General features: G+C 39.2%; 1 protein-coding gene and 1 long non-coding RNA gene across 4 annotated transcripts in view; both read right to left on the reverse strand.

The window, feature by feature from the left end:
- The window catches only part of ITPR2 (inositol 1,4,5-trisphosphate receptor type 2), a 485,309-nt gene that overhangs the window by 26,421 nt on the left and 432,508 nt on the right, over window positions 1–26,380 (reverse strand). For all 3 annotated transcript variants that reach the window (XM_007967992.3, XM_073020570.1, XM_007967993.3), the window contains exon 55: window positions 22,791–22,951. In XM_007967992.3, the coding sequence (XP_007966183.2) occupies window positions 22,791–22,951 (161 nt within the window). The remainder of the gene's footprint in view (window positions 1–22,790; window positions 22,952–26,380) is intronic.
- On the reverse strand, window positions 14,401–18,505 carry LOC140712748 (uncharacterized). Its single transcript, XR_012094472.1, has 2 exons — window positions 15,116–18,505; window positions 14,401–14,547 (listed from the first exon to the last, which is right to left on the reverse strand). It is a non-coding gene; the product is annotated as an uncharacterized lncRNA (long non-coding RNA).

A 26,380-nucleotide genomic window follows, 5' to 3' on the forward strand; every position in this document is an offset into this window, starting at 1 on the left:
CCTGACAACATCTAGGATGAGTCTGTAAAGTTTAGCGCTGGGCCTGGACCTTTGTCCCGTAAGAGAGAGACTGTCTGGAGCACCGTCCTGAGAGACCATCTGGTGATCTTCAGGTCGGCCTCCCCATGTGGTAACCCAATATTGCTGTATTCTATTTCAAACAAAGCAGTATTCTGACTACAGTTATCTGGTATAATTGGGGAATGATGGTAATGAGCATGAATTGCGAAGCGAGACTCACTGGTATCACACTGGCCCAGGTAGAACACAGAAAGGAGTCAGTTTTATTTTAGGGTCTACTAGCAAAGTTAAACCGGAAACTCTAGGCAAGTCAGACAGTTTTCATGCCTGAACACAGAGGACTTGAGGAAAGGAAAATGAACAGTGTTACTACAAAGCATGGAAATGTAATTTGAAGCTTAGTGATTCCTGAAACCTGGGTACCTAACAATATTTTTAATGTAAGAGTAGGACATTTTATATTTCCCATTCTAGGATTCAAGAAATGGCTCCTGCAACTTTAATTACATGAATCATTTTTTTTTTCCCTGAAACTGTATTTTTTTCTCCTTGGCGTACTGTATCCCCAGACTCACGACATAGGAGTTCAGAAGTAATAGATCAGAATTTTCATTAAGTACACATGACACCCTAGAAATGTTAAATTGTTCATGCTTGTTTACCATTATATATGTAAGTTTACCATTTTAAATTCTGAAATAAATTTGCTCATCTGTGCATTTATTCTAGAAGTTAGGAAGTAGGAAAGAGAATGTGTTTTCTTTGGAAAATAAACTGTGGATAATACTTGCATACTAGTTAAAGGAATAATGTTTTAATTAAAAGGCAAATCTATCACTTAAGGAGTTTAAATAGAATGCTTGTTTAAAACAATTCTATCTGACTAAGACAATGTCAATGAAGAGGGCAGCCAAAGTGTTCAAACACAAAAGCCAATGAGCGTGCAAATGAAAAGTCTTACACAAACACTGATCCCACAGCTGCTGCCTGCTTAGAAACCATTTCTTTTTGAATATTATTTATTTAAGTATTACAGTATTATTCTGCACATTGTCAAATTTACCATGAAAACCATAAATTATTTTAAACTAGAAAATAAAAATAACACGTAGAATATCTTTAAAAAGGCACCAGAAGAGAAATCTATTTTAAAGTAATTACCAGTTAAACATCTTCTGCTTGCTGACAGATTTTCAGTGATTATACAACAAATATTCTTATTTTCCTACATCGGTTGGTCTTTTCGTGAAACAGTGTAGCCTGCTTTCCTTGTTCTCTTTGCAAACTTTAAAGACATTGCCCATGTGATGTAGAAAATGTTGTTTCTGCTAGCTTAATGGCTAATTATAGCAACAGGAGGGACAAGTGAGAAAATCCAACTAAATGACAAATAAGTAATGAAAGGCTATGTGGACTTTCACTACAATTTCGTGCCCTGTGCAACTGTTCTTTAACAAAACCCAACAATTCTTTCTGCTAATTTTAGTTTGATATTTTGATGTGTATAGTTATCTGTTTTCCAGAAAGTAGCTTCAGATTGTGTTTATATTTTTCAGGGATGTCTTTACCAAGAATCACCCAACTGTGGTCCTATTTCTCCTCTACCTTCAAAATAAAATACATTTTCTTTTTGTTGAAATAACTCAAATACAGTCTACCCAGTTCTTCGCCACTGTTGTTTTATGATTTGTTTCAGGATGGGAAGACTAAAGGGAATGCATGTTTTAAAGAGAATACTCCTCATCTTGTTGTAAATCCCTATTTACCTCTGCCACAGGAGGGAAGGACCCCCTTGATCTGGGAGGGTGTACTTGAAGCAAATGTTCCCTTTTGAGAAATAGCAATAAAAGCAACCTGTAGAGCAGTCACTTCTAGAAAGGATGCCTATTTGGTAGTTTCAAAACCATAAGAAAAGAAAAGTCATTTTTCCCTTTCTGCTAATTTTGGAAGAATACATTCTTCTGGTTCTCTAAAAACAATGTTAAGACTTCCTTTCCACAGTGAAGAGAAGAGAGCATGAGTTGATTACTTGGTCCTACAAAAAAATCATCCAGATGCCATTAGAACTGGGATCGATTGAAAACAATGACAGTTAACTGAGGGCTTTGAAGATTATTCAAAACCTCAACTTCTCCCAAATTCTCAAGAACAATACTTGATCTGTATAATCCCTGAATATAATTCTTGATCTATTGAATTCTACAGAGTACCTATAGTGGCTTCTATTATATGTAGATTGGATATACCCAATTTATAACCTTACATATGTACTTTTATCTCTGAAGGGCCTCTGAGAAAATTGTACTGTGCCAAAGATTGTTGTTTGAAATACTGAAAGACTTTATGATGTAAAAAAATACATCAATGTCATTTAAATTGAACAAAATGGTTCCTTTTCCATAAACATTTTAACTATATTTCAACAAGCTTGTTCAATAAATACTGCATGAAACAAGCATTTTGCACCTTGTCCCACTGATACAATTTGCCAACCTGAATGCTTTCTTTCTCCATGGCTCACCTGCATTCTACATATTCTATATTTTTTTCTTTATTAAAGATGATATAATCTTAGCTTCTATCATTTTCACATCCACCAAACTACCGAGGAAAAAAAACCAGAGATGCAAAGATGAAGATAGTAAACATTAAGATTTCACAAAGAAGGTTTGCAACCAAATATAAAACTCTGACAAAAACCTTTAATGCAGATGGGGAAAGTAAATGAACAATGAAGTGACATGAAGAGAAGTAATCTGGCAATAGAGTCAAAGTAATACACAAACTTGGAACAAATAAGAATGAGCAGTAGGAACAAATTATTTCTTCTGGGAAGACTTTCTGTGTTGTTATGATTTGAAAAGATCAAATAATTTGCATGGGTTGCCAGATAGAGAAATTGTATTCATGTGTGTTAGCCCATGTTTCCACCACTGTTTGTTTCTAGTTCTCCTTAAACAGTGCACTATATTTCACTAATGATATCAACAAATTTCTAGTCCTTCTTAGATAGTACTTTATTAGAGAAAGAGATGGCTGACATGGGTTGTTGACTAAATCCAACTCGAGCTTCGACTACATTTTCTTTGTGCTTTTCCCCTGCAGACCAGAGCTGGCAACCTAATCATAGCCAACTGAACCATGCTCTTCTGATTATTCTGCAAAGCAGTTTATTTGACATTGTAGGACTCTTTGGTGACGATTTAAATGAGCAGAACCTTATAATAAGGAAGGGAGCCCACTGCTTTTCTTCAAGTTTGGTATATGATTTCCCTATCATTCTCTGGCTTCCAAGTTTGTCCAGACTTGTGGTTTTAATTATAACACCACAAAATATCAGCGCTCAAAGAGTCTTTGGATAGATTTAATTCAACATCTTTGTTTTTCAAAAAAGGAAGAAAGAAGCAGTAACTTGGCCAAATTCTTTTATATTTCTTAGTTTCTAATCTAGTCTTGTATATCTAAAAGGTCTATCTTAGATCTGTTGGATCCTTTAATCAGAGGTTCCACTGAATGTGTGTAGATTGAAGAATTATAGGTATTGGGAGAGAGTAAATTCCTTTTTATAAAAGGTCTTTGAATACAGTTTTAAATGTAAAGGTAGATAATGTTATTATATTTTCTTTTTTTTTAAGGGACAAAATAAGGCTCAGAGAGGCTAAGCAAATTCCCTAAGGTCACACAGCTAGGAAGTAGCCAAGTTGGCATGTGAGTTGAGACAGTCTAATACCTGTGCTTTCAGCTGCCATACATTTTTACTCTAGCTATCACCTGGATTATTAAGAATCTAGGCTAAGTCACTCAAGATATATCATTACTTATTTCTTGTTCATTCATTTGCTTTTTCAATCATTTATTCATTCAGCAAATATTTACTAAGCACCCACTATGTGCCAGCCACTGCTCTAAGTCCTGATAATACAACAATGAACAAAACAAAGTTGTTGCCCTAATGCCGATTACATTCAAATGAGGGAAGCATACAATAAAAAGCAACACGATGTCAGATTATGATAAGTGTTTTGGGGAAATGAAAAATCAGGGTAAGAGGATAAAGAATAACATAGTGGGGAGAAGGGACCTCTTTAGAAAAGGTGACCAGAGAAAGCCTCTCTGAGTTGATGACATTTAAGCAGAGATGTGTAGGATGTAAAGGAACAAGTAGAGTGCTGCAGGCTGAAAGAAGAACATTTGCAAAGGGCCTCAGGTAGAAACAAGCTTGGCATATTATGGAAACAGCAAAGTCCAGGTAGCTGGAGCCTATGAATGGGAGGAAAGGGCAGAGCACAGCAGGTGCCAGACTTTGTAGGCCTGGACAAGAAGGTTCAGGTTTATTCCATGTAGAGTAGAAAGCCAGTGGAAGGTTTGGAGCAGGGGGAGGGTGACATATTCTGATTTACATTTAAAATTTTTTTCACTTTATTCTATGAGGCATAGTCAGTAGAGGGGCAAGTATGGAAGAAAAAAGACTAGTTGAGTGGCACCTGTAATGGTCTAGGTGAAAGTTGAAGGCTATTTGAATTAGAATGGTAAAAGTTTTAGAAAGTAGTGGATTAAATCAGTTTTATTAAATAATGTGAAAGAGATATTTTGACGGAGTATACATCGCGTATAAGAGGGATAGAGGAATGAGAAGGGCTTTCAGTTAAGATTTAAAATTTCTTTCCAATTAAGTGCTTAAAGAGCAACAAATGAATGTGCAGAAAAATGCAGTACGCCTGATGTATAATAAAGAATTATACTAGCTTTGTTCCTGATTCTTGGGAGGGAGATTCTAAAACCCCTGGAGTTTCCCAAGTGACAGAAGTTTCTGTGTTATTCATGAGCCCCTTGGATCACATCTGAGTTTAGGCTAAGAGATGGGATGACTCAGCAGGAGGGAGTCTGGTCACCAGAAAGACCAACTGCATGATTAGACAGCTTTGAGTCAGTCCGGTTCTGGAAAGGACAAGGGGGCTGAGACTGAGCTCAATTATATGGCAGATGACTAGGTCAATCATGACTATGTAATGAAACCCCTATGAAAACTTTGGACATCGAAGCTCAGTGGAGCTTCCTGGTTAGTAAACATATCACTGTGCCAGGAGGGTGATGTGCCCAGATTCCACAGAGACAGGGCACAGAAACCCTGCGTTCAAAACTCACTCAAATCTTGCCCCATGTGTCTCTTTATTTGGCGGTTGCTGATCTGTGTCCTTTATAATAAAACTGTAATGGCAAGTACAGTGCTCCTGTGAATTCTGTGAGTCATTCTAGTGAATTAGCAAACTGAAGGGATGATGGGATGATGGTAACCCCTGGATCTGTACCTATTTGGTCCGAAGTATGAGTGGCCTGGGGTCACCCAAAGAGCAGTTGGTGTATGAAGTAAGGGCATCTTTTTGGGAACTATGCCCTGGAACTTGTGTGGTCTGTGCTGACTCTGGGTGGTTAGCCTGGGAATTATACTGCAGTATGTTACCAGTTGGTGTCAGGATAGCATTACAGGTCATCGTCACTGCATAAGGTGGGATGGACCTGGGGAGAAATTTCTATCCACAGCCAGGTCTTAATGGGAAGGGAGTGTTTTAGTTCCACTGCCACACTCTCCTAAGCAATGAGCAAATCCATGTAAATATACATAAAATTGACTTACCTGCTAAAATCTCTTAACATTTTCTTTTGGGTTATTTTTCCCCATGTGGAATTTTCACTAAAATATAACTAGCTCCACTAACAGTTTCAAATAAATCAATCTCTGTTACTACTAGTTGGCAAACACGAATTTGTTGTTGTTTGTTTTTGTTTGTTTTGATGCAGTCTTGCTCTGTTGCCCAGGCTGAAGTGCAGTGGCATGATCTTGGCTCACTGCAACCTCTGCCTCCCGGGTTCAAGTGATTCTCCTACCTCAGCTTCCCTAGTAGCTGGGATTACAGGCGCCTGCCACTACCACTGGCTAATTTTTGTACTTTTAGTAGAGACAGGGTTTCACCATGTTGGCCAGGCTGGTCTCGAACTCCTGACCTCGTGATCCACCCGCCTTGGCCTCCCAAAGTGCTGAGATTACAGGTGTTAGCCACTGTGCCCGGCCAAATACGAGTCTTATGTATGATTTCCAAAACTCTCATCTTCAATTTCATTCTGTTTTCTCTCCTGAATCATCCCAGTTTTGTTGTCTCCAGGGACCAGGATATCATTGCCCTCTGGATGGCCCATTGACACCATACATGGAATGAGCTGGCAACCAAAATCAGTTTCCCTGAATGTTTGAGGAAAGAGGATAAAAACTGATATTTCAGTCATTAAAAGTATTCTTCAAGTCACCCAAACTCAAAACCTTAGTCTTCTTTTTTCCTTTCTCCTAAATACGCTGTCAGCAAACAGTTTTCTTAATTTCTCTTTCACCTAAAATCAGGGAGTCAGAAAACTGGTGCTAGAAAGGACCTTAGAGATCAATTATTTCATTCATTTACTCAATAAATATTTATTAAGACCCTTTTGGTTTCAGAAATAGTTCTAGGTACTGGGGAAATAGTTACGAAGACATCAAGAGTCCAGTTCACAAGGAAACAAAGACAGTGAAAAACAGGTAACAACTCCAAAGGCAAATAATTTAAAATAGCAGTAAATGCTTTGGATAGAATATGACAAAGTGCTCTTATAGAGGGCCTGAGGTCTTTAGGTGGATTGGCCACAAAAGGAAGATTTTAATTTCTGAAGATAAGCATTCCAGGTGAAGCGAACAGCAGGAGCCAAGGTTGGCAGAATTGAAAGCCTCATAAAGAAGACCGGGAAGGCTGAGCCTAGTGAGAGAGGCAGGGATGGGGTTGGGTGTGTGGGAACCGAGCCCTCTGGTTTATGGATTGTCACTCTTGGTCAAATCTTCTTTCCACCACACCCATCCCCCCTTCCTATTTCCGGTTCCTTCCATCACATTTTCCATCAGTGTGATGGTCACTGATTTTCCTTCTGCCAGACTCTTGCCCCTTCATGAAATCCTGCTATAGACTCTTTGATACTTCCTTAAAATCTGATTTTTAAAAAAATCACATAATTCCCCTACATAAAAGTCATCAACGCCTCTCCTGTGTTTGAAGGATCAAACAGGAACTCCTTATCCTGAGAATTAATTCCTGTTACCCTTTAGCTCCAACCTAATCCAGGTGGGTCCACCTACTCTCTGAGCTTCAATTACTCAGATCTGCCTATTTCCCTTACATACAAGGTCCTCTTCCCATGCTAGAGCATGGCTCCTCATCTTAGCTCATCAAATATTGCTGCCTGTTATTAACTCATCTTTATGACCATATATTATTATTTCTCATTAGGCCCAAGATTCCTGAAGCAGGGAATTTATTCATCCTTTACTAGTGCTCTCCTGCAGGATCTTATCCATTGCCCTAGATCATGGTAGGTAGGCACTAGCAAAAGTTGTTGAATAAATAATAATTTCTTGAGCTCTGAAATGCTATTCTAACACTCATACATATTTTACAGTTTAATTTAAAATGTACTGTCTGTTAGATAATGCAAAAACATTAAACTGTTTAATCTTTAGGAAACCCTATAGATACAGATGTTTACGCATTTTACAGATGAAGAAACTGAGGCATAGGGAGGTTAAAGGCCTGCTCAAGGCTTCCAAAATCCCTGAGTCTGTGTCTAAACCACCACACTGCACTGTATCTAATACACACAGCACCCCTTCCACTAACGCTCTTTCTACAATCCAGACTCTTATTTCATTCTTTATTCTTCAACACAGTGAGCTATACATCAGACAATAAAGTGAGGCAATTGTGATACTCTCAAGTAAGAATAACTTTTAACACCCCAATAAAATGGTTTATCTTATTATATATCTGTTGGCAGTAGGTCTTTGTCTTCTAAAACGACATTTTCAAACTGGGTTTAATGCTTCCAAATGGTACTGGCTCCTAAGCTTGGGAGACAAATTCTCACAGGCCCTTCAGCATAGGTGCAGCCTGAGACAGTGGAAATTCCTCACCCCTCTCACCGCCCTCCGACCCCAGCCAGAATCACAGCTTAATTTTCTTGCAGAGGGTCTGGCTCCAGATATTCAAGGAAAATTCATTGTCTGTCCATAATCAGTGTTGTCCTACAGGAAAGGCTGCAGCACAAGGGTGTAATCATGTGGACTATGTAACATCGGGACTTAACGGCCAGACAACAGCCAGGGAAAGCTGATCCACATATGATCTCCCCCAAGGAACACAATGGAAATAGCCAAATCTGGACCACTCTAAAACTCCTGTCCCAATTGCTTCTGGTTTGTAAGATAAAATAAACATTAATATACCCACAACTTTATGTAAAGAAATATTTTACATATTTAGAGTTATCAGGATTTGAGAACCAGGATAGAAGAGATAATGGAAGTCACTTTGATTCTCATTATGAATGAAGAATCCACATCTGTGGCAATCAAGTCTCTTCTCAAAGTCACAGGCCTACCTAGTGCATCTGGGACCCAGGGCCTTTATATCACAACCTGTTGCCAAGATAGTCAAAAGAAATCCCTGAGTAATTACCTCTTTGAAAAGTTACAGGTACCTCTGCAAATAAACCACCATTGAATCTGGCCATTTTTGAATTTCAGGTTCTGGTGAACTGGTGCTTCTTATGTCATTTGTATTTGGAAGGTTTATCAATAACCTCACAGAGTGGCATAAACACTTGAAATCTTTCTTAAGAGTTAACAATCTCAGTAGAACACCAATTCAGAAGGAAACTTGGAGGGCTGGAATATTATTTCTCCAAGTACTAACCGGGCCCAACTCCGCTTAGCTTCTGAGATCAGAGGAGACAGGGCACATTCAGGGTGGTGTGGACATAGACCAGAATATTATTTCTAAAGCAAAAAATACGTGCTTTATATTGGAACTTTTTCAGATGTTGGAAAAAATGACAAAGCTGATTACACGTGTGAAAAATGCCTTGAGTTCTTCACTTGAAGGAGCCTAAAATATGTTCTTTGGAAAATGAAATAAACATCCTTTGTTGCTTTCATCATATAACCTAGCATCAGGTAGAACTTGCCCCTAGCCTCCCAGGGTAAGGATAGAAGTAAACTAGATGACATTTCTTCTTATGTAATTTGGGTTCTGACTCAGAATTAGCTCCTACCACTCCCTTTCACAGTACGTCTGTCCCCGTGTCCTCTCTGGGACACTCCAGATGGTATCATACCACACCTCTTTGTGGTAAGATCTGTCCTAAAATCACTTGTAAACTCAAATGGATTCAACAGTTCCAGCAATGCAAATATTTATGGAAGCTCCCAGCTTTTGGTTGTGTCAGACAACAATATAGGAAGCCCCTCTGCCTGACCTTCGCCGGATGGTAATACTCACTATTCAGCTATGTAAAACGTGTGGTGACTTGTCTAGGAGCTGCCTTCAGCTCTAAACAGATAACTGTGCAACAGGCCATAGCCGTCTTTATCTCCTCTGTGTCCCTTTCCAGGTGTGGGCGCAGTGTCTGGGACATTATAGGTGCCATGTATTTATTGAACAAATGGAAGTTGACCTTTGCCTAACCTATAAAAGAAACGCTATGTAGAATCAGTGAAGAGTTTGAACACTGAATGGTTTAAGAATGTTTTGAATCCACAAAATAGTATTTAAAGTTAGCCGTATTATTTATTTAGCCAAATATTTTAAGTAGACGTGGGAGATCAAACGTTTGTTGAACAGTCACTGTGAGCCAGACACCATGTTAGGTGCTAGGATAGATGTGATTGTGTTTAATCCACACAGGAATCCTAGTAAAGGGGAGTATTATCCCCACTTACAGAGGAGGAAACAGACTCAGAGGGCTGCGGTAACTTACCTCAGATGCTATTATTTCCAAAACATCTTGATCTCTAAATCCCATGAAAGTAGCAGACTCCACTAACCTGATATTAAATGACTAATCTCTGAAATCCAAGTGCTGAATCACTTTTGTAAAATTCAGCAATTATTTTTCAGAAATTCCCTTAGATAAAATTAGTCCAAAATCCTATGGACATGCGGTTGCCTGATAACCGTATCTAACCCAAGAGTAGTATTTCAGCTTAATTGCCATCTTAACTAATTACTTACGATATGACACGGGCTATGCTAGCCTATTAAAAACCATTACACAGAAGTCGTGTGGCTTTACAGTATATAGTTCTCATTCCCACAACTTACATTTTGATGGCATCTGTTACTCCCTGGAAGAAAGCCAGAGTTTCTGAGTAAAATATATCAGTCCTAACAATGTGGACATTATTTTTCCAGAAAGCCAACTGAGAATTGAACAAGATCTTACCGTAATGACTAGAACTGGGAAACAAGAATTTTCTTCAGCACAGCAGGAGGAAATCTTTTTATTAAGATTATGAGAATCAAAGAAGTGAACATCCCTTCATAAGTCTAAAATAAATGACTTAGGATGGGTTACCATTTCAAAAAAGCTTCTATATACTGAACATGTCCAAGTTGTTTTGCTCTTAACATTTGGGTTTGCAGCATAATCTCATACTAAAATGTAATCAATGTCAGATCACATGATATCCACAAACTGACCACACCACCTCTAGGTTCACAGAGGATGAAAAGTTAACATCCTCTTTCAGAGCCCCACTATGAAAATTGTTTTTCTCCTGGTTCTACTTTTTGCTGAGTAAAATCTGAGTAGTAGACTTTTGACATTATTATCATCATTATTACTAAATAATAGGAAAAGGTCTGTGCTATTTCAAGTCTAAGGGCATGCTTTTTCTGAATTTCTCAGTCTATACAGTTTCCTTTGTATAGCCTTATCCAGATCTGTGATTTCAGCTATCAAGTATACTCCAGCAACTTACAAATCTTTGTGATCATTTAAGAAATCTTTATTGAGTATCTAATATATACCAGGCACTTTTCTATTCTCCTGGGATGCCCTAGTGCATAAAATAAAATCTGGCAGCACTTTGGGAGGCCAGGGTCGGCAGATCACTTGAGTTCAGGAGCTTGAGACCAGCCTGGGCAACATGGCAAAACCCTGCCTCGACTAAAAATAGAAAAATTAGTCAGGCATGGTGGCGTGTGCCTGTAGTCCCAGCTACTTGGGGGCGCCGAGGAAGGAGGATCACCTGAGCCTTGGGAGGTCGAGGCTGCAGTGAGCCAGGATCATGCCTGAGCAACAGGGCGAGACTCTGTCTCAAAAAAGACACTAAGATCTTATCCTTGTGATAGTTAACCTTTTCTTAGTGGACTGTCCATTTTAGATTTCTCATCTGAATTACAGACCCACATATTCAGCTTCTTATTAGAATTCTTAATTTCTAACTTACAGTTGTAGAGGTATCATCTAAAACATCTCGAACATGAAAATGCCTTGAAAATGTCCAAGTCCACATATGCACTTAGGCCCTATAACCCAAACTGAGATGATCACAACTCCTCAACTTATTTCTGTGGAACCCTTTCCCTTTCCCCAGGGCTCAGCTCTCCCTCCCCTGACTCTCTGAGGCCAGGGACCTAAACAGCCTTTCCCTTACCTTCATTAAAACTTCTATCTTAATTTTTTCATGGCCATCATTTCTTTTCAATTTCCAGTGGCATTTCTTTAGCACCAGCTCGCATTATTGTTGCTGGGTAATAAAATCTTTCTACCTGTTTCATTTTTGTTTTTTTCTTCCAGGATGGCCCCCTTGAATCCATTTCTTATGCTGCTATAGAACATGTCTTCTAAAATGTAAATCTGCTCCTGTCTCTTTGGTTTAATATCTCTGCAGGACTTCCCTTAACTTTGAGGATAAAGTAAACATTTCTTTCTTGCTTTTTGTTTTGTTTTGTTTTTGTTGTTTTTTTTTTTTTAGACTGAGTCTCACTTGGTCACCCAGGCATAAGTACAGTGGCTCACTGCAACCTCCACCTCCTGGTCTCAGGCGATTCTCCTGCCTCAGTCTCCTTAGTAGCTGGGAATACAGGTATGTGTCTCCATGCCCAGCTAATTTTTATATTTTTAATAGAGACAGGGTTTCACCATGTTGATCAGATTGGTCTCCAACTCCTGACCTCAGGTGATCCACCTGTCCCGGCCTCCCAAAGTGCTGGGATTACAGGCGTGAGCCACCACACCCAGCCCAGGATAAAGTAAAAATTTCTAAGCACACAAGGCCCTTTGCAACCTGGCTCCTGGTTACTACTCCTGGTTACTGCCCTCCCAAATGTCCTCACTGTTTTTCCAGACATACCTATCTGCTCTCTCTACGTGTTCCATCCTCATTTACCTGATCAGCCTCAAGCATCCAGGCATGACCTCCATGAAGCCTCCCTTCCCAGGCCCTAGGCTCTGGCAGACTCCACTGCTGCCATGTGTTATCATCACTCCTTTATCTATTTCCTTTATTTTACCAAAGCTTCCCAAGGGAAGTTAGAGAATCTGCCTCGACTCTGTGTCTCTAAACCAAGCCTAGTACCTCGAACACAATGACACTCAATCTGCATTTGTTGAATAAACACATCATTAAAAAATAAAAAATGATTCATTGTCCTGCGTTTTCAAGGCATTTTAGATCACACCTCCACGAATGCAGCTTAGAGATTAAAAATTCTAACTCCTAAAAATACTGGAGAAACAGAAACAGCTTTCTTCCTTCTAAAGGATGTCATTTGGCTTTTGGTTTTGAGGTTTTTCCTACCTGTTCTTCAATACTTGATTTACATTTATTTAGCCTTTGTCAAATTTTACCTGATTATTTACTAGAAGAAGGCATAGCTAAAGGTAAAATCATAGACACTGGTCCCAGGAAAATCTGGATTTGCATCCTGGTTCAAGAACTCATTTACAGGGCACCTGGGATGACTCACATTTTTCTGAGCCTTAATTCACATAAAACGGGTATAAATAAGATAGCATGCTAAGCTGCTAACACATATCATATACTTAATTAGTTTCCTTTCTTGTTCTCACACTTTTCTTTTAAGCTACACACTTTGCCTGGAACATATTCCCCTCCATCCCTCTATCAAAATCCTCCTCATTTTTAGCTCAACTCTCCTCAAAATCTTCTTGGTGAAACTGTCCTTAGTGACTTTGGCCAGAAAGAACCTGTCTTCTGTGCTCCAGTGGCTCTATATCTTATTTATTTTGTTCAGCAATTTATGCTGAGTGCCTACTATGTGCCGGGCATTAATTTAGGTGCTGGGAATACAGAAGAGAACAAAGCAGATGTGTAAATGTCTTCCTGGGGTGTATATGGTAATGATAAAGAATAAACACACCAATAAATATAAAAACAATTTAAGGTCAGATCAATATAAATGCTAAAGGAAATAAAGCGTGGTGGGCTAGGAAGTAACGGGAATGGGGATGTCAGGGAAGGCACAGACATGCAAAGAGCCAGAGGGCCATGACCGCGAGCAGAAGGCACATGTGGGCCAAGGCTCCCACCAGAGAAAAGCATGGCATGTTTGAGAAAAGAAGAAGCGCCAGTGTGGCTGGACTGTAGTCGGCTAAGGGAAGTGCGATGAAATGAGACTGGTAATGTAGAATGGGGCCAGACTATATAAGCAGTCTATGAAAGATTCTGGATTTTAATCTAAGTGTCATGGACAGGTTTTAAGCAGGGGTGCAGTGGTGTGATCTGTCTTAAAGTTTCTCTTGCTGCTGGATGTCTGTACCAGAGTTCAATCTGATTTGCACAATCGTTTCTGGTGAATAAAGCTGTCCTTCTAGTTACAGTGTGGTCCTCGGAGGGCAGGGATATTTTATTCTTATTCTTATCAGTGCCTCATGCATAGTTCTCCTCAGTAAATACTCGTCAAATTAAATTGAAACATCCTGCAGCCTCTTTTTCTTTCTTGCCTGCAATTGTAATAATTGTAATTGTAACACTTCTAATCTTCGTAGGAAGTATGCAGTTGCCAACCAGCTTTGAACGAGTTCTTTTTTTTTCTTATTTGAATTCCTCTCAGGCCTTCCTGCCATTGTAGGATTGTCATCTGACTTCCTGTCTCCTAGCCAGGTCTACTCCCTGCCCTGTGGACTGAATTTTTATAGTCCTTCTGTAAAGTGCCATGCGCGCTGCTGACAAGGCTGGGTACAGCTGGCCTTGCTTGTTCCCAAAGGAATCACAGCTTCTAGCTTTACACACTGTATGGGATCGGATACTAACAGACATTTATCGATCACTTGCATGCACCTGGCACATTATGGGCATGGCATCCCTTTGTGCAAGCTGTGCCATTCTGGGCAAGCTACCACTCCTCTCGGAGCCTCAGTTTCCTCATGTGTACAATGGGGATAATAAGAACAATAGGATTTGCCTCCTAGAGTTGTCATGAGGCTTTAAAGGAGATCATGCATATAAAGCACTTAGCACAGCACAGGCACTTATCTAATGTCAGCTGGATAAGTAGTCAACACTCACCCATGTCAGTTATATTAGCAGTAGTGTTGTTAGTGGCATGATTAGTGGCTATTATCCATAGGCAATACTTATCCATGTCAGTTATATTAGTTGTAGTGTTGTTAGTGGCATGATTTTATTGAATCCTCAGAGCAACTCTGCAAAAAAAGTGCGGTTATACTCAGTACCAATATTTAGCTGGTATGCAAAGATATGGCTGTACTAATTGCCAAAATACTGCAATATCTCCTGATTGTCAACTAAGCCACTTTCATAAGCCCTCCAAATACTCCCTCCCCCTGCAGATTTATTTGCCCTAATCTGCCCCTGGGATCCCCACCACACCTCCTCTGCATGATCCAACAACTGAAGGGTTAATGCCTGGTACAGCCAGAGGCCTCCAGAGTCCTAGCTCAGTTCCATTGCCTTCTATTCTGAGTTCTAACTGGCCCATTATACATATTTTATCAATGGGTACATTGAAGTATGGAGGAGATAAGTAAAGTCACCAATCTTGTAAATGGAAATCCTAAGAAATCAAACTTCAGATTCATATGCTCAGGTTTATTCCTTCGCATGGAACTTCTCCGTAAACACTGATTAGAAAAGCTAACAAAAGCCACTTGTGTTCTGTAACTCTGTGGTCAATCACCCGAACACTAGCAGATCTACAGTTTCTGATCAATTTAGGAAGTAACCTAGAACATCTCAGGTTCAGTGTCTTACCTGCCTTCCCTTGTTCTTATTCTCCATGCCACTTCCACCATGAAAAACATTTAAACACTATTTGGTCCAAATCCTTTTATCCTCACTTCCAGCACCAAAGTGTAACAACCTAAGCACTGGACCAGAATCCTTAAGATGAAGAAGACAGCATTCAGCCACACTGTTAAGTACCTACTACTTCTGTTTCTGTTTCATAAACTAAAAAGAGGAACAGAAAGATGTTAACATCTGTGCAAAAATGAAGTAATTCATGGATCTTACACATGAATACTAAATAGAAAATGAGAATAACATAGGGGACAGATCCCACAGTGACAATAAAAATCCAGAGAGGGGCATTTTAAAAGATCCCTCTTAAATCACAGACACATGTCTGGACTTAAAATGTGGGAAGTGAGGGTGGTATCTCCTTGAATGCTCAAATGTACTTCTTAATTGTGCATTCTGAGCTGCAAAGACCCCCCTGGCTTTCCTTGAAATGTAAACATTTAAAATTAAGTTCTAAAGTCTTTAAGATAGTGTTTAGTTAAAAATTAAGCAGTTACATAATTGGTTTAATGAGATCCAATTACAAAATTAGTGTAAATTAGAAGTAATAGAACAGAACATATAATTTCATAATTATGACACATAACAATAATGCAGAGATTAAGTTGGCCAGTGGTGCTAAAGCAGGAGGGGTGCATATAAATCTTAGATGACTCGATGGCTTTCATGAGTCCAAACATCTCCCCTCCAACAGTTACTGCTCAAAAATATGTTTTAACTAAACAAGACTGATTTTGATTTCCAGACTCAGAAAACAACATTTGGGAAATTGCTAGTTCTTTCCCTTCCTTATTTGGCTAAAGTAGTGGGTGACTAGATGGGTAGATTTATTTCCTATCTCATTAAAAGAATGACCTTTCTTTTTAAGGTCTTAACAGATCATGGCAAGGAAGAATTCATTCTTCAGGGTGAGTTAAGCTGAAAACCCCACCAGTGTCATCCCCACCCCTCTGCTAGAAGAGCAGGGGAAGGCCTACTCTTGTGGGAGGGAGAGGCTGGGTTGGAGAGACACGATAAGAGAGACCACAGACAGATTAAAGCGCCTACAGCCTCATATTTCAAATCAGCCCTCCAATTTGGGTCAGGGGACATAACCCTTCCTGCTGTATCTTTATCCTTTGGTTTTAAAAGAAGGGACAGATAGCATTTGACTAATGAGAAATTTGTGTTGCAATGTCTCACATTATTTTGGTATCTCTTCCTGTAAATTATGTCCAACTCCCAGAGGGCTAAAAAGAAACCATTCATTTATTAATGCACCTATTATTTTATTTATTCATTCAATAAATGTTTTGAGTTTCCTGGGAGAAGAGGCAATTTCCTATTCATCTTTATACAGCAAATCTTTAGCACAGTTGCTAGCATACAGAGACATTCAATGTTTAGTGAATTGCTGTTAATACACATTACAGATATGACCTGCCCTGGTATTGTGCAGAACAAAGACCTTCTCTATACCTGATTATGGCTTTCAGGAAACTTATTTTTTGGTTAAGACAGACAATTATTATGTTAACAAAAATATGAGTTCAATAGTCTTCATCGACACTGCCGCAATGTCAGGGTGCAGTTGTTACTCAAGAGAAAAATAAATAGAAGAGTTTACAACTGTGAATCAGTAAAAGGAGGAAATGGTTCCCAAAAAACCCATGGCCATGACATGGGAAGGGTGGCCAGCCAGGTCTCACTAGAAGCCCAGTGCCATCAGGATACTTGTGGAGGCAGCAGCTCTCCAGACACACACGGCACCTGCTCTTATACACACCTCTGGTTTGGATCCTGCTATTTGTCAAATTAAGTAGTAAATATCCCTTCATATACCTCAGCAAATGAACACTGGTAATCTGAAAATGACACCAAAATGTTAGAGAAACATCTAAAAGTCTTGGGTATTTTTTTCTAATGATGCCTATTTTTGTTTGTTCCTCCTCAGTTATCATCCTTTCCTTAATGGGAGAAGCAAAGGGGCTTAGTGGTGCTCAAAGGCCATTATCAGTACGGGATGGAGGATTTATCCTTTCATACCTTTTCCTCTAGTTTTCTAAATTTTCTTTTATTATTTTTACTTTCCTGTATGGTCCCTCCTTTTCCCTTCTTACTTTCTGTTCCCAGTAAACGCTACCTCAAAATATCATTTATTTTATCAAACATGAGGGTTTACTTGACAAGAAAATACATCCCCAAAACACCTTGATCTAGTCACATTTCCCTGAACAATATCCAAGAAGATGCTCCATGTTAATTCAAATAATCAAACAGTGGCTATTTAAATAGCTTGGTTTAGAATCTGAAGGCACGATTGGGTGCTGTGGCTCACGCCTGTATTCCCAGTACTTTGGGAGGTTGAAGGAGGCAGATCACTTGAGGTTAGGAGTTTGAGACCAACCTGGCCAATGTGGTGAAACCCCGTTTCCACTAAAAATACAAAAATTAGCAAGGTGTGGTGGTGCATGTCTGTAGTCCCAGCTACTTGGGAGGCTAAGGCAGGAGGATCTCTTGAACCTGGGAGGCAGAGGTTGCAGTGAGCCAAGATTGTGCCACTGCACTCCAGCCTGGGCAAAAGAGCACGAATTTGTCACACACACACACACACACACACACACACACACACGAATTTGAAGGCAGAAGTAAGAAAGTTTTAAGTTTTGATTTCAGACCCCTGATCCTATCATTGGATGGATACAAAGACACAAATGTGTTTCCTGCAATTCTAACCCCTAGAAGCAATGTATTACTTTATGTACAATGTATGTTTGATATAGTATGGTATTTGTCCCCTCCAAATTTCATATTAAAATGTCATCAATAGATATAATATTATCTATTATCTGAATTTTACAAATGAAGAAACTGAGGTGCTATGGCTTGGATATGGTTTGTCTCCTCCTAACCTCGTGCTGAAATTTGATCCCTGGTGTTGGAGGTGGGGCTTACTGGGAGGCTTTTGGGTCATGGGGGCAGATCTTTTATGAACAGTTTGGTACCCTCCCTACAGTAATGAGTGATTTCTCACTCTATTAGTTCGCTCTAGACTTGTAGTTAAAAAGTATGGCACTTCCCTCCCCTCTCTGTCTTGTTCCTTCACTTGCATGTGACACGCCTACTCCCACTTCACCTTCTGCCATGAGTCAAAGCTTCCTGAGGCCTTACCAGAAGCTGAGCAGATGCCAGTTTCATGTTTGTACAGCCTACAGAACTGTGAGCCAAATAAACCTCTTTTCTTTTTTCTTTCTTTTTTTGAATTATTACTATTATACTCTAAGTTCTAGGGTACATGCGCACCACATGCAGGTTTGTTACATATGTATACGTGTGCCATGTTGGTGTGCTGCACCCATTAACTCGTCATTTACATTAGGTATACCTCCTAATGCTATTCCTCCACCCTCCCCCCACCCCACAACAGGCCCCGGTGTGTGATGTTCCCCTTCCTGTGTCCAAGTGATCTCATTATTCAATTCCCACGTATGAGTGAGAACATGTAATATTTGGTTTTCTGTTCTTTCAAAAGCAAATAAACCTCTTTTCTTTGTAAATTGCCCAGTCTTGGGTATTCCTTTACAGCAATGCAGAACAGACTAACACAGTGCTTCAATGAATATCAGTACAAATATTCCCTACTGACATGGTAACAAAGTTGAAGCATTTAAGGTGAAAAAATATACAGAGGGAGGAACATTCTCAGAACTTATTCTTTTTTTTTTTTTTAGATGGAGTCTCGCTCTGTTGCCCAGGCTGGAGTGCAGTGGCACAATCTCGGCTCACTGCAAGCTCTGCCTCCTGGGTTCACACCATTCTCCTGCCTCAGCCTCCTGAGTAGCTGGGACTACATGCGCCCGCCCCCATGCCCAGCTAATTTATTATTATTATTATTACTATTTTGTATTTTTAGTAGAGATGGGGTTTCACTGCATTAGCCAGGATGGTCTTGATCTCCTGACCTCGTGATCCACCCGTCTCAGTCTCCCAAAGTGCTGGGATTACAGGCGTGAGCCACCGTGCCCGGCCTCTATTCTTGTTTTTCCCATTTCCCCGAAAGGTAGGAGGCATTTTCTAAGGGTCCCAAGGTATAAATTAGATTTACATAAACAGTGTAGCAGGATTCAGATGAGTTGTTTTGTGAACTAATATGAGGAAGGACCTTTCACATTTTCCTTTGCATAAATCCATGAGAGTAAAAGCAACATCAATTATAAAGAATTTGAAACTTCTTCCAAAGCCCTATTGATAAACAAGCACCTAAATAAACTTGTTAAGTGAACCTATTTTTAAGGAACAAAAATAAGAGTGGCAGAAAAATGTCTGGAAGGTTTCCTACCAAAGTTTGAAGAGTAGTTACCTCAGGAGTAGAGAAATGCAAGGGAAAAGAACAGTCTTTGAACTGAACTGTAGATGTGCTTCAACTTTCCATGTGCTACAAAATCTTCTCTCTCTCCGAGGATAGTCAGAAGGCCATCATCTCCACAGAGCTTGGAGTAACAGATTTTCTGAAATGGGTTTTTCAGCTACAGATTTTTAGATCTTTTCCAAAAAGGCTATTTCCATAAATAACCTTCCATGCAAACAACTTTTCATTTCCATCAGACCTAAGTTCATATAACTCTTCCTTCTCCTGGCCATTAAAATTCAGGAATGGAGCCTGTTCTCTTAGATGTGCACTGTTTGGATGAAAATGAAACATTTCATGTTGGAATAAGCTTGTGAGCTCTCATCCCTCTTGTCATGGCTCTGGAGAAAGCTCTGACAGAAGAGGCTGGGCAGAAACATGGATAAGTACTTGGATACTTAAAAATTCAAGTACAAGTGCCTGGTAAAATGCTGCTTTTAATGTTAAGGCTAAAGATGGGTCAACATTTTCACAGCAGTCTTCTTTTAAGGTAAAAAGTCACCTGGTGATTTCTATATCATAAAATCCAAAGGCTTTGACCTGTCTCTTCTTTCTGGCCTCTTTGCAGCAATTGATGCTGTTGGACTCTGACACTGAAATCCTCAACTCTTGGCTTTGGACATACTCCTCTTCCTGGCTCTCCTTATGCCTTCTTTATTGTCTCCTTTCTTACTTCTCTGCTTGTCTTTCTTCTTTTTCCTGAATGGGGGATCCCCTGGGTTCTGTCTCAAGTTTTCTCTTCTGTCTTTACACTCTTTCCCTTTCCCCACCATTCTCTAATCTGACGGCTTCCATGGTCATTCTATGTGAACTGTCACAGTGAGAACTGTCATTTACAGAGAGAGTCTCCGCACTCTATGAGGCACTTTCTACACATCATCTCACTGAGTGCACAACCCTCCTGTGGGCAATGCAACAGTTCCTCCATTTAGATGAGGAGGCAGAGGCTCAGGCAGGTTTCAAGACTCATCCATGAAATCCAAGACCACCCAGCAGATAACTGACAGTGCAATGGTTTGATACTCCTGGCTCCAAGGCTCAAGCTATTGCCCCACCACTGCTCCTCCTACCCATGACTCCTGGCCTCCAGTCTCACCTCAAAATCAACAAGAATTTTTCTCTGACCAACTTCTCTCCCTAACAAAGATACCTTCTGAAATGACCCACCGCCTTTCTCCCAATGACCAGGCTCACACTGGCTGGCATCTCAGGCTCATCTTGCTCTCTTTGACTTCCCTGGTCCTCACATATCCTCACCCTTAATCTCATCTGCTGCCAAATTCCATCTTTAACTTCCTCTTTCTCCTCTCCAGACCAACCTGCACACTGCTGCCTGCCTTTTTGCCTAGGTCACATTATTCCCTTAGTTATAACCTTTAGAGGTTTCCCCTTGTTGATGAAATAACATCCAAATGCCTACCTTTTTTATTCAAAGTTCCAATCTCCATTTTCTGTCAGATCTCTCAGAGTTTCCCTATAAGTGGACCACGTGCCAGTGAAACTGGGCAACTCACGATCTCCCGAGTGTCCTAGTGTCTCATGTTTATGCTTTTATTCAGGCTACTCCCTCTTATAGACAGACACTCCCCATCTACAGAAATCCTCCTCTCTCGGGTATATTGCCACCCCCCCCCCATCAATTCCTTCCACCTGCTCTCATTGGATGTCACTCTCCATCTTGAAGCCTTCACAGGTTTTCATTTGGACTTCTCTTGTAAAACCTGGCATATTCTATTTTGGGTTTGTTATTCCCCCCTTCCTCTTACCAAGGTCTATGTTCCTTGGCAGAGAGGGAATATATGATACTCTTTAGTGTATATCCAAACATCTATTCATTCAAGGCATATAATAGGAGTCTAATAAATGTATATTGATTAAACTTACTCAAACTTTGATAAAAGACAGTGATGTGAGGTCAAATATAATGTTTTACATGGTTTTCCCCCCAGCAAGCAGAAACAAAATGTTTTTCACAAATGAGATCAAGAAAGTATAAATGATGACCATGAATATATATCCTTAAAATGATTACCTTTTTCCTCTGATTTAAAAGGAGGAGGAGGCAGAAAGGCAAAAGTGGAGAAGACAAACAATGTTAGGTTTTGTCCATTGTCAAATGAAGAATGAAGAGAAAACAACTTAGAGTAGAATGCAAGTCATTAATGACAAAGCATGAAATGCTGAAATACAAACATCCAATTTACATGTAGCTCTCTTGTGACATAAATATTGGCAGGTAAGGTAAATTATTACGATATGAACTTATAATTATTAATATGTTATCCTCCAAAAATGTTCTTTGGTTGATCCCTAACTATAGTCTCTTCCTAAGTAGATGATAAATTTGCTGACACTTCAGCATTGGTGCAAACATTGGTGCTTATTAAGTGTTTTCCTTAGGACCAAGTAGCAAGGAGGATCATGAGTCATCTAAGGCCTCTTTCTCAAATGGTGAACACAATTTTGTTAGATTTTTTTTTTGGGGGGGGGGAATATCCAATCTATAGCTATATTTAATTATAAGAATGCAAACATTTATATAAGATGCAATGATACTAAATGTGTATCTGTATACCCTGAAGTTGTAATTTTAATTTCCCTTTTGGGCCAATTTGTTTTAATTTTCTATGAGACAGAAGAAACTTCAAATCATGGACAACCACACCCTCTGTCCTGATGTTACTGAGGAGTTATAAGCAACTGGATATGGCAAGATCAGTGGAAATTCATCAGCAACATTGGTAAATCAATCCGAAGTATGTGTTGATAGAAAAATCAGTGCTCTCCCATTAGGACTGAACATCATACTATCTCCAAACATAATTCAATTTCTTAAACTCTTGATTTTTGAAATTCAAGGGATTCCTTAAGGTATGAATCTTCTGTTCATATTTAACAATGGGAAAGTTCCAGATTTCAGGAAGTGGGACATCAGCAATGATAAAAGGTATGAGTCAGAAGGTGATGGACATTACTGAGATGGTGCTAGTTATTGCACAGAGAATCCAGGAAATATCATCTGTGCACTGGAGACTCAAATTTGGTTTGAATAACCAAGGAATCTACTGGGAACCAATGATTCAGTCAGTGTAGATGTTCTTCAGTGATTGACAGGCCTATTTAAATGTTAACAAAAAATGAATGCTACAATCTCCATATTTTGGGAGGATGGTAGGGTAGAAAAGATAAAAACCTACAAGATGCAATATAGTCACAAATTAAAATCTTCTGGTCACTCACCACAATCATTTGAGCCACGTAACTTTCAGGTCCAGTGTATTCTGTTGGGTCTTTAACTTTCACTAGGACTATGAAGTACAAATAATGCCACATATTGTGTTCTGACTTAATGTGCTCCTCAAATGAAACCGTTTTATTATCAAACTTGTCTCTCTCAAGTCCTGCAAAACACAGGCAACATAATATATGTAATTCGTCATTTAATCAGTACTTGCTTCTTAGCATAAAAACAAAACATAATAATTATTGTGAAAAAATGCTTTCAGTAAGAGTGTGCCAATTTAAAATGTTATGATTAAAAACAACACAGCACACAAGACCTCCAGAAAAGAGGCCATCGTTTATAGATTTTTTTCCCAACTAACATTTATTTTTCCCCATGGATCCTTGGAAATGTGCAGTCCTATAATAGATGAAAAAGTTGCAGATAATTTTAAATATAGCCATATCAAAATTTTCAAATTAAACCGTACCACAAGTCTGAGAAAAAGAGGTATAAATGATCATGCAAGAAAAGGTATGCTTGCTAATCAGGACAGGAAAAAAAAACACACACACACACACATCATTTTACCCAGGAACTTGGATTAAAAGAGGGAAGGAATTGAGAGAGTCATCCGTTTTCAACCACTTGGAATCAGTGAAAGGAACACAAAGGAGATGGCTGTCCACATACTGAGGACAACGAGGGATCACACTATGCCAGCCCTCTAGGGTACCATGTTTCAGGCATTTTGGGGAGGGGGTGATCTGTTCCATTTCCAGGGCACATTTTCAAGCCTTTGGAAGTACAGTAAAGAAAGTATCTAGATAATAAAATTCTTTTCTCTCAAAGTTAGAGAATAGATGAAAAGAAATGAATAGAGATGAAGAAAAACATCTATGGAAACATGAATTCGAATGCCAAGTGAAGTGGGATGTTGGGATTCAGTTTGGTTTTTAGAGCTCAGATATTGAAGAAGAAACCAGGAAACTGAAATCCAACCCTGGCTATTCTGTCTCTAAGCATTTTTTGTAAGTTCACTCAGGGATGTAGAAAACCCTTTTATTTATTTACTTTTTTGAGACAGAGTCTCACTCTGTTTCCCAGGTTGAAGTGCAGTGGCTCACTGCAGCCTCAACCTCCCAGGTTCAATTGATCCTCCCACCTCCACCTCCTAAGTACCTGGGACTAGAGGCATGCACCACCATGCCTGGCTAATTTTTGTTTGTTTGTTTGTTTGTTTTTGTAGAGATGGGGTTTGACAATGTTGCCCAGCCTGAAGACCCTTTTTAAATAATAAGATATAAAGCACAAAAAGTAAAAAATCTGTCCCCAGTGAAGGGGTGACTTTTTATTTACATTATTGGATATCTGTATGGAAAATACCATAAAATTCTGCTGGCTGATGGCTAGGCATCATCTTATTTGACCTATCATCAACTCAGCATGCCCAAATAAACTCCAATTCTCTTCACTAAACCTGCTTCAACCACAGTCCTCCGATTTTATTCGATGGCAGCTCTGTTCTAATTGTTCAAGCCAAAAGCCTAGACGTCATTCTTGACTCCTCTCTGCCTCTCACACACCACATCCAACTCATGTTGAAATGCTTTTGGCTCTACCTGCAAAATATATCCAGAATCTGACCACTTCTCATCTGCTCTGCTGCTACACTCTGGTCTGAGCCATTGTCATCCCTCATGTGTATTACTGCAGTAGACTCCCAGGCCTCCCTGTTTTCATCTTTACTCTCCACAGCCCATTCTCAACACAGCAGCCAGAGTGATCCTTTAAAAACCTAAAAGAAATAGTGTCTCTCTTCTGTTGCAAACCCAACAATGGCTCCCCCACCCCCTGAAGACAAAGGTCAAAGTCCTTACAAGTGCCTACAAGTAGAGTTGCTAGATAAGCTACAGCATAGTCAGTTATGTTTGAATTTCAGATAAACAATAAATAATTCTTTAGTATGAGTCCCATGCAATATGTATTTGCTAAATCCTATGTGACTTGGCCTCATAGCCACACTAACCTTACCTCTTACTATTCTCTCCCTTGCTACCTCCCATGCAACCACACTGGCTTCTTTGCTTTGTTTTAAACACAGGGCCTTTGGACTTCAGGACCTTTGGAATGGTTGTTTCCTCTGATTACAAAACTCTTCTCACTGACATCTCTTTAACTAACTCATTCACCTTCAAGTTTTTGCTGAAATCTCACCATCTCAATGTGCTTCAACTTGATCACCCTGTTTAACAACACAACTAATCCCTTCCTTTCTGCTGACCTTCTTGATCACCTTTTCTCTTTTCCTCTCTTTTTCTTATAGGGCTTACTACCTCCTTATAGGCTGAATATAGCCATACTAAAGTTGTTAAATTAAACTGGATTACATCTCTAAGATAAGGAGGTAAAATGACAGTGTAAGAAAAAGCCTGTCTGATAATCAGCAAAGAAGAAAGAAATGTTATTTCATCTAGCAACTTGGATAAAAATTTATTATGTTTATTAAGTATTGTGTTTGTCCTCCCACTAGAGTATAAGAGCCACCTGGGCAGATATATTTGTTTCTTTTCTTCACCAATGGTCCCAATAGCTCAGAATGATGTTTGGTACATAGTTGGCACTCAATTAAACACTGATTGATTGAATTAAGAACATTCTACTACTAAAATATTGTTCCACTAGAATGGCTATAACCAAAACCAGATAATAATAAGTGATGGTGAAGATGTGGAGAAATTAGAATCCTCATACACTGCTAACAGAAATGTAAAATAGTGCAGCTGCTACTTTGGAAAACAGTTTGGCAATTCCTCAAAGGGTTAAATAGAGTTATCATATAACTAAGCATACTCCACTCTTGGGTATATATTCAAGAGAACTGAAAATGTATGTTCACATAAAAACTCGTACATGAATGTTCATAGCAGCATTATTCATAATAATCAAAAATGGAAACAACCCCAATGTCCATTAATTGATGAAAGGATAAAATATGGTATATTCATATGACAGGATAATTTTTTACAATAAAAAGAAACGAGGCACCTATACCTGCTACAACATGAACCTTTAAAACATCCTACTAAGTGAAAGAAACCAGTTGCAAAAGCCCACATATTATGGTTCCATTTAAATAAAATGTCCAATATAGGCAAATCCACAGAGGCAAAAAGTAGATCAGTGGATGGCTAGGGGGAGGTGGAGATGGAAGGTTAGGGATCAGATGATGGCTAAAGGGTATGGGGTTTCTTTCTGGGACAATGAAAATGTTCTAAAATCAGTTATAGTGATGGATGTACAACTCCGAATATACTAAAAACCACTGAATTGTACATATTAAACGGGTGAATTATATGGTGTGTGAATGATATCTCAATAGAGCTATTAATAACAAACACAAAACACTAAAAACAAACAAAAGAGAGAAAAACAAACCAAACAAAAGAGAGAAGATGTTAAAGTAGATTTTCCCAGAATTCAATTCAAACATCTACCAGTTGCAAGGTAATGAGGCTATAAAAATAAGGTTCTTACAATCAATTAATCTGTAATACAGTAGAGGAAACAGACAATTTGTGTTGCATTCTGAAGAGGTATAAACTGC

Source organism: Chlorocebus sabaeus, chromosome 11, assembly GCF_047675955.1.
Source record: "Chlorocebus sabaeus isolate Y175 chromosome 11, mChlSab1.0.hap1, whole genome shotgun sequence".
Classification (NCBI taxonomy): Eukaryota; Metazoa; Chordata; class Mammalia; order Primates; family Cercopithecidae; genus Chlorocebus; species Chlorocebus sabaeus.